Source organism: Perca flavescens, chromosome 20 (assembly GCF_004354835.1).
Source record: "Perca flavescens isolate YP-PL-M2 chromosome 20, PFLA_1.0, whole genome shotgun sequence".
Taxonomy (NCBI): Eukaryota; Metazoa; Chordata; class Actinopteri; order Perciformes; family Percidae; genus Perca; species Perca flavescens.
The window spans coordinates 2,351,169-2,361,168 of record NC_041350.1 but is presented as its reverse complement, the minus strand read 5'-3'; the positions used below and the strand labels follow the sequence as shown (position 1 = coordinate 2,361,168).

The window sequence follows — 10,000 nt, the reverse complement described above, 5'->3', positions numbered from 1 at the left end:
GCCCTGACAGTAGCTAGGTAAGGACTACTAGCCAGTCAGAAGCAGAGTATGAAGGCCCTTATAGTACCTAGGTAAGGACTACTAGCCAGTCAGAAGCAGAGTATGAGGGCCCTGACAGTAGCTAGGTAAGGACTACTAGCCAGTCAGGAGCAGAGTATGAGGGCGTGCTATGCTAGCAGCTAGGTGAGCATTATAACGTTGGTCTCTGAAGTAAAGGCTGGACTACAGTAGAGCTGTTTGGAGCAGTTGGTGAACAGTGTTTTCTGTTGGAGATGGTAAGTCCCTTTGGGGGACTTTGGGCTTTTTCACTTTGTAAACTTATAACATGCACAACAAAGATATATAACACAATAAAGGAAAAGGGAAAAAAGCCAAAAAGCATAATATGAGCACTTTAAGACATTTCATAAAATGTAGCAATGAAAGAAGTTTAGTGGAGTCCGCTGTCAGATTACAGCAGGTGAACAAAGCTGATTGGCTGAGACATTTAATGTTACCTTAATCTGACACCAAATGAGACAATGAGCACAGCTTTCAGTCTGCAGCTGGACACAGCGTCTTCAACTAACCTCTGACCTCTCAACATCAACAACAAGTGTGTGTGTGTGTGTGCTTGAGAGAGTACAAATCTCACCAAGGGAACTGAAAAGTCTGAAACATCCTCTCACCAATAATGTAATAAATAAAAGTGTAGCTGGGGAACAAACACACACACACACACACACACACACACACACACACACACACACACACACACACACACACACACACACACACACACACACACACACACACACACACACACACACACACACACACACACACACACACACACACACACATCTCTACAGGGCTGACAGCTGCAAACTGTGTTTTCAGCCAGTTCCCTTCGTCTCTCTGAAGATCAGTTTGTCCTCAGACTGTTTGTTCAACGTGACGTAAAGCTGCACCAATAACGTGGAACAAGTACTCAGATATTTCACAGTGCCAGGTGGGGAGCGTGTGCCTGTCCACAACGGGTCAAGTGCATTGGTTCCCAGTATTTATTTATCTATTTTTGCGCTGCTGAAATCATGATTTTATAACCACGACATTATCATCATCTGATAAAATCACCGAACACACATTTAAAGACAACAGCCCTGCTGGGAGTTTGGCTGTATTCATATGTTAAATGATCACACAGAGAGAAAGTTAGAAGCGATACAATGCCTCGTGTGTGTGTCTAGGGCTGATCTCGGGACATAGTGCCGACAGATTCAAACTCTGAGAAATGGGTAAGTGGGCTGTCTGTTTATAACAACTTAGTGTAGCTGTGAAGAGCTGATATAGCCTCTCTGATGTTGGACCATCACTCCGAACACACACTACGTTGTTATCGTAGCCTATCCTACCATTTATATAAAGTAGTTTATCTTACCATTTATATATAGTAGCCTATCCTACCCTTTATATATAGTAGCCTAGCCTACCATTTATATATAGTAGCCTATCCTACCCTTTATATATATTAGCCTATCCTACCCTTTATATATAGTAGCCTATCCTACCCTTTATATATAGTAGTCTATCCTACCCTTTATATATAGTAGCCTATCCTACCCTTTATATATAGTAGTCTATCCTACCCTTTATACATAGTAGTCTATTCTACCCTTTATATATAGTAGTCTATCCTACCCTTTATATATAGTAGTCTATCCTACCCTTTATATATAGTAGTCTATCCTACCCTTTATATATAGTAGTCTATCCTACCCTTTATATATAGTAGTCTATCCTACCCTTTATATATAGTAGCCTATCCTACCCTTTATACATAGTAGTCTATCCTACCCTTTATATATAGTAGCCTATCCTACCCTTTATATATAGTAGTCTATCCTACCCTTTATATATAGTAGCCTATCCTACCCTTTATATATAGTAGTCTATCCTACCCTTTATATATAGTAGTCTATCCTACCCTTTATATATAGTAGTCTATCCTACCCTTTATATATAGTAGTCTATCCTACCCTTTATATATAGTAGCCTATCCTACCATTTATATATAGTAGCCTATCCTACCATTTATATATAGTAGCCTATCCTACCCTTTATATATTGTAGCCTATCCTACCCTTTATACATAGTAGTCTATCCTACCCTTTATATATAGTAGCCTATCCTACCCTTTATATATAGTAGCCTATCCTACCATTTATATATAGTAGCCTATCCTTCCCTTTATATATAGTAGCCTATTCTACCCTTTATACATAGTAGTCTATCCTACCATTTATATATAGTAGCCTATCCTACCCTTTATATATAGTAGCCTATCCTACCATTTATATATAGTAGCCTATCCTACCCTTTATATATAGTAGCCTATCCTACCCTTTATATATAGTAGTCTATCCTACCCTTTATATATAGTAGTCTATCCTACCCTTTATATATAGTAGTCTATCCTACCCTTTATATATAGTAGTCTATCCTACCCTTTATATATAGTAGCCTATCCTACCCTTTATACATAGTAGTCTATCCTACCCTTTATATATAGTAGCCTATCCTACCCTTTATATATAGTAGTCTATCCTACCCTTTATATATAGTAGTCTATCCTACCCTTTATATATAGTAGTCTATCCTACCCTTTATATATAGTAGTCTATCCTACCCTTTATATATAGTAGTCTATCCTACCCTTTATATATAGTAGTCTATCCTACCCTTTATATATAGTAGTCTATCCTACCCTTTATATATAGTAGCCTATCCTAACTAAACTTCTAAAAAAAAAAAAACTACAAAAGTGTCAGAAATGTAAAAAAAAAAAAAAGTGAATCCGAGTCAGCTGGTCAGGTCACTTTCCTTGAAATGTATCGTCTGTTTTTTGTCCATCTTGCCGTCTTGGCTACGTACTGTTTGTCATGTCCTGTCTCTCTTGAATTCTTTGTGAAACCAAAGAAACATTTTTCACATCTGTGGACAATAAAGTTTTTCGTGTTCGTATTTCGTTTTGTGGTACCTGCATCTTGGTGACGCTGGGGAAGTCTCCGGGGCTGATGTGGTGCTCTCTCTGCAGGATGGTGTAGATCTCCGGCAGCCTCATGATCAGCTCCTCCTTCTTCTTCTCCCGCCCGAACAGAGACGGCATCTCCTTCTTCAGGTAGCTGATGATGTACGCCTGCACCTGCACGGACCCAAATCAGCCGGCGGTTAAAGGAACAGTCCCATTTCTTGGACTTAAATGTCTCAAAAAACAAGGAACTTGGACGGAAAAGGTGTTGACCCATGTCACCGTTTGTTATCAAAACCTGAGGAGGACACGCAGCTGGATGCTGTCCTCCTCTTTCTATCTCTATCTATCTATCTCTTTCTCTCCCTGACTCCCTGTCTTTCACTGGCTAAAGCCTGAAAATACTGTAAAACTAATTAATAACATAACTAATTCCACTGGTCGGACTGTTGAGCTGAGGAAAATACTTTTCAATACTCATTTGGATCGAAGCAGCAAACATTCAGTGGAAGAGTACAAAAATGACATAACATTATTTATAATACGTTTATTTGATTCACAGCTGCTACATATAGATATAGAGACCTTGGGTAAATTTCCCGATCATTTCTCCCATTGACGTCTGGAAAAATCCGTACATAAAGACTTTTAGACCATGTCTTAGTCTAACTAGATGGTACGTGACCCATAAGCATATAACGTACCATTTCGAGTGAAAATACCGAACAGAAAAGACAAAAAAAGTCACCATATACCCCCACATCATCACATACCCTTCACCATACCTAGAGATCGGCATGGGGTACTATACATAAAATCATCTCTCAATGCAAATCAAACCAGCTATTAGGCTAACTGACATAAAACCATGTTAATCTCTAGGTATGGTGAAGGGTATGTGATGATGTGGGGGTATGGTGAAGGGTATGTGATGATGTGGGGGTATGGTGAAGGGTATGTGATGATGTGGGGGTATGGTGAAGGGTATGTGATGATGGGGGGTATGGTGAAGGGATATGTGATGATGGGGGGGTATGGTGAAGGGTATGTGATGATGGGGGGTATGGTGAAGGGTATGTGATGATGGGGGGGGTATGGTGAAGGGTATGTGATGATGTGGGGGTATGGTGAAGGGTATGTGATGATGGGGGGTATGGTGAAGGGTATGTGATGATGTGGGGGTATGGTGAAGGGTATGTGATGATGGGGGGTATGGTGAAGGGATATGTGATGATGGGGGGGTATGGTGAAGGGTATGTGATGATGGGGGGGTGGTGAAGGGATATGTGATGATGGGGGGTATGGTGAAGGGTATGTGATGATGGGGGGTATGGTGAAGGGTATGTGATGATGGGGGGGTATGGTGAAGGGTATGTGATGATGTGGGGGTATGGTGAAGGGTATGTGATGATGGGGGGGGTATGGTGAAGGGTATGTGATGATGTGGGGGTATGGTGAAGGGTATGTGATGATGTGGGGGTATGGTGAAGGGTATGTGATGATGTGGGGGTATGGTGAAGGGTATGTGATGATGGGGGGGTATGGTGAAGGGTATGTGATGATGTGGGGGGTATGGTGAAGGGTATGTGATGATGGGGGGGTATGGTGAAGGGATATGTGATGATGGGGGGTATGGTGAAGGGTATGTGATGATGGGGGGTATGGTGAAGGGATATGTGATGATGGGGGGTATGGTGAAGGGTATGTGATGATGGGGGGTATGGTGAAGGGTATGTGATGATGGGGGGGGGTATGGTGAAGGGTATGTGATGATGTGGGGGTATGGTGAAGGGTATGTGATGATGGGGGGGGTATGGTGAAGGGTATGTGATGATGTGGGGTATGGTGAAGGGTATGTGATGATGTGGGGGTATGGTGAAGGGTATGTGATGATGTGGGGGTATGGTGAAGGGTATGTGATGATGTGGGGGTATGGTGAAGGGTATGTGATGATGGGGGGGTATGGTGAAGGGATATGTGATGATGGGGGGGTATGGTGAAGGGTATGTGATGATGGGGGGGTATGGTGAAGGGATATGTGATGATGGGGGGGTATGGTGAAGGGTATGTGATGATGGGGGGTATGGTGAAGGGTATGTGATGATGGGGGGGTATGGTGAAGGGTATGTGATGATGTGGGGGTATGGTGAAGGGTATGTGATGATGTGGGGGTATGGTGAAGGGTATGTGATGATGTGGGGGTATGGTGAAGGGTATGTGATGATGGGGGGTATGGTGAAGGGTATGTGATGATGTGGGGGTATGGTGAAGGGTATGTGATGATGTGGGGGTATGGTGAAGGGTATGTGATGATGTGGGGGTATGGTGAAGGGTATGTGATGATGGGGGGGGTATGGTGAAGGGTATGTGATGATGTGGGGGGGGTATGGTGAAGGGTATTTGATGATGTGGGGGGTATGGTGAAGGGTATGTGATGATGGGGGGTATGGTGAAGGGTATGTGATGATGGGGGGGTATGGTGAAGGGTATGTGATGATGTGGGGGGTATGGTGAAGGGTATGTGATGATGGGGGGTATGGTGAAGGGTATGTGATGATGGGGGGGTATGGTGAAGGGTATGTGATGATGTGGGGGGACCAAGGGAACTTTACCAAGATGCATAGTATCCTGGATCCATGAAATAACTGGCCCTTTAAAAATAACCATCTGCCTCTATGAGAATCTAACATAGGGGTGGACTGACTCTAGTTGCCAGTGGTTTAGACATTAATGGCTGTGTGTTGAGTTATTTTGAGGGGACAGCACATTTACACTGTTATACAAGCTGGACACTTAATACTTTACATTGTAGCAGAGTGTAATTTCTTCAGTGTTGTCCCTTTAAAAGATATAATGAAATATTTATTAAAATGTGATGGGTGTACTCACTTTTGTGAGATACTGTATATAGTTTACTATTTAATAAACAATATACAGGATATAGAAAGTGAGTGAATGAGGGAACAGTTTCAAACACAGGAGACTCAGTGGCGCCGGATCAGAGGGTGAACTACACAGAGACCCTTCAATCTTTCAAAACAACCAACTGCATTATGGGAGCTGGAAGGAAGGAAGGAAGGAAAGGAAAGGAGGAAGGAAAGGAGGGAGGCAGGGAGGGAGGGAGGGAGGTCACTGACTTTCTAAATACACCAGTGTCATTACTCAGTATGTAATCGAGGGAGGGAAACAAAAACACGTTGTGATGGATGAGCTGACGGGCAGAGTGAAGCAGTTATCTCCTCCCTTTCTCCAAAGACCACCAGACTCGTTTGAAAAATATCATTTTATCTTGGAGAACACAGCAGTTGCTGCTCTACTGCTGCCTCCATTGGTCAGTTAGTTTGTCAGTCTGTGTTATTGTTAGGGCTGCACGATATGAGGAAAATATACGTTGTTGAATATCATGATAACGCAGAGCCGGTCTGACCCATAAGCAAACTAAGCGGCTGCTTAGGGCCCCGTGGCTACCAGAGGGGGCCCCCAAGAGCGCTTGAAATGTCTCACGATAGAGCTCCTAACAGAGCCGGTCTATTTAAAGATAGCGTTGCTGCTAATTGTTCTTACAGTAGTCTTTAAATGTACATTATGAGTGCTTAAACTAATATTTACAATACACAAGTTGGTTTAGTGCCAAGTGCAGTGGCAACATGTTACAATGTGGAGAGTCCCCCAAACCAGATCCTGCTTAGGGCCCCCAAAAGTCTAGGGCCGGCCCTGCGATAACAATCACCGGTGGTGATGGCGCAGTGGATATGACACGTGCCTTTGGTGTGGGAGACCTGGGTTCGATTCCCATTGCCATACATCAACCAATGAGTCCCTGAGCAAGACACTTAACCCCTAGTTGCTCCAGAGGCGTGTACCTATATAGCAATTGTGAGTCGCTTTGGATAAAAGCGTCAGCTAGATGACATGTTCTTATATACTAGACTCAGCCCAGCTGGGAGAATGCCGTAATGGTGCTCGCGACACTAGCTGCAGTCTTCTCCTGAACAGAGGTGGCGCTAATGAGCAAAGGCTACCGACGCTGCCCTTTCTACAGACTAGAAGAAGAAGAAAAAGGTAAACAACGGCAGAACTGGCAGTAGCATTGCCGTCAATGCTTCGATCTGATTAGATAAGCTACTTGGTGGGATCGGGCCTTTCATTCACCATAAAACAACTCATCTTAACCCAGTAAGTTTACCAGAGAGACTAAAGGCTCTTATATACTAGACGCATCCAAGGTGTGCGTCAACATGACGTAATATCCTTTTTTTTCAGCGGCGCGCGACAAAGAGAAAACAGGAGCCTGAACGAGTTCGCCGACAACGTGATGCCAGGACTCTCAGAGTGACTGCAGGTCTCCCTGGTAACCTTCCATATGTACAAGTCACTGCTAAGATGTCTGAGAGATGAGAGATGGTATTGTATGAGATTGATAGAATATGATATCATTTGGCTACTGGTGTGATGATACGTGTAAGGTATGGAGACGAATTAGACCAATATTTACCCTGTGTATGTATATTTCATATGTTATTGTTATTATTATTACGCTCATTTGTTATCTTTCTCGTTCTTGCTTAGAGAGAGAGATCAATATTGTTCTTGTTTCTGAAAAAAGGCAATAAAAATGTGAATGAAAAAATCAAAAAAAACTAATGAAAGGAAATCAAGGAGGAGGAGGAGGAGGAGGAGGAGGAGGAGGAGGAGGAGGAGGAGGAGGAGGAGGGAGGCAAAGCACTGAAAACCTGAAGAGAAAGAAGGCTTTCCTGAAGGAAGTCTTCTGCTTTTCACACAACAACATCTCAGACAGCAACTTAGGATTTATTATTCAGAGCTTCCTTCCCTGTGTTTAGATACAGCCCAGTATGATTTACACTCCTCTTTTGTTTATTCTTAGTGGTTATTCCAGTAAATGTCTTTAATTTCTTATTCTTAGTCACATCCGTCTGCCGCTTTATGTATTTATAGGACTGTTGTCCTAGGTTTCTCATTTGTAAAGACGAGCTGTCACATTCACATCTGATTAATGATCTGCTGGCCTCTGAGCAGCTCCACTGGAGCGGTTGGAGGTTAAGGGCCTTGCTCAAGGGCACCTCAGGGGTGGTAATGAGGGAGGGACAAGCGCTGCTCTTTCACTTTGCCCCACACAGATTTTATCCTGTTTAAACTCTGCAGGTTCAGTTTAATCCAGAATCTGCGAGAGATTAACTCCAAAAAAAAAAAAAAAATGTGTCACTTCCTGTCTCACCTTGGCCAGCCTCGCTCTCTTGATGAGGTCGTTGAGTTTACGGAGCGCTGCGTTTCTCGGGAGACTCTGGATGTCTTTGAACAGGTCCTGAGACTCCGCCTCGAACAGACGCCTGAGGGGTGAATGAATGGATGAATGGATGAATGGATGAATGGATGGATGAATGGATAAACAAAAACTAAACTAAACATAGTTGACATCCTCAAAGAAATACATAAATATATTAATGAGATCTCAGACTATCTAGGGAACATGTCTGCATGGATTTCTTTTTAAACGACAAAAAACATTGAAATAGAGAATTTCTACTTCTTTATGGCAAACAAAGAAACTCCAGGAAGCCACCAAACTCCATTTTACACACAGACACACATACACACACACACACACACAGAGACACACACACACACACACAGAGACAGACAGACAGACAGACACACACACACACACACACACACACACACACACACACACACAGACACACACACTCAGACACTCACAGACACACATACAGAGACACACACACACACACACACAGACTCAGAAACACACACACACACACAGAGACACACACACACACACACACACACACACAGAGAGACCACAGACACACACACGCATACAGAGACACACACACACACACACACACACACACACACACACACACACACACACACACACAGAGACACACACACACACAGACTCAGAAACACACACACACACACAGAGACACACACACACACACACACACACACAGCCGTGTTTTAAAACTATCTAGGGATGTCTGAAACATGTCTGCACGGATTTTGTTTTTTAAACGACAAAAACATCGATCATCTTGTTGTTGAAAACATTTTAAAAAAAAAACTTCAAAAATGTTGGTTAAAGTACCAAAAAAAAAAAAAAAAAACTGAAAAAGGAGACATAAATGCCAAAATATTTGTCCAAAAATGAATGGATGAATAGGTGAATGGGTGAATGGATGAATGTCTGACCTGTTCTCGGAGTTCTGCAGAGGTTTGGCCCAGAAGGAGCCCAGATAAACTCTCACCACCTCGGGCGTGTTGATCACTTTCCCCAGTGACCACATGAGGGCGCCATACACCCGCATCAGCTGCTGCGTGTCCACCTGAGCACGACAGGAAGTAGTTTCATATCTCGCCTACAACTATACAGGGATTTAGGGAACTATTCAGGGAACTATACAGGGAACTATTCAGGGAACTATTCAGGAAACTATACAGGCAACTATTCTGGGACCTATTAGGGAACTATACAGGGAACTATTCAGGGAACTATACAGGGAACTATTCAGGGAACTATACAGGCAACTATTCTGGGACCTATTAGGGAACTATGCAGGGAACTATTCAGGGAACTATTCAGGAAACTATTCAGGAAACTATTCTGGGACCTATTAGGGAACTATACAGGGAACTATTCAGGGAACTATACAGGGAACTATACAGGGAACTATACAGGGAACTATACAGGCAACTATTCTGGGACCTATTAGGGAACTATGCAGGGAACTATGCAGGGAACTATACAGGGAACTATTCAGGGATTCCGGGAACTATTCAGGGAACTATACAGGGAACTATTCAGGGAACTATACAGGGAACTATACAGGGAACTATTCAGGGAACTATTCTGGGACCTATTATGGGACCTATTAGGGAACTATGCAGGGAACTATGCAGGGAACTATTCAGGGATTCCGGGAACTATTCAGGGAACTATACAGGGAACTA

The 10,000-nt window shown here is 43.0% G+C and overlaps 1 protein-coding gene across 1 annotated transcript in view; it reads right to left on the bottom strand.

Moving 5' to 3' along the window:
• The window catches only part of ehd4 (EH-domain containing 4), a 44,503-nt gene that overhangs the window by 2,276 nt on the left and 32,227 nt on the right, over positions 1-10,000 (bottom strand). The window contains exons 5-7 of the mRNA XM_028565955.1: positions 9,242-9,375; positions 8,247-8,358; positions 3,020-3,184 (exon numbers count right to left, since the gene is read on the bottom strand). Coding sequence (XP_028421756.1) covers positions 3,020-3,184; positions 8,247-8,358; positions 9,242-9,375 — 411 coding nt within the window. The remainder of the gene's footprint in view (positions 1-3,019; positions 3,185-8,246; positions 8,359-9,241; positions 9,376-10,000) is intronic.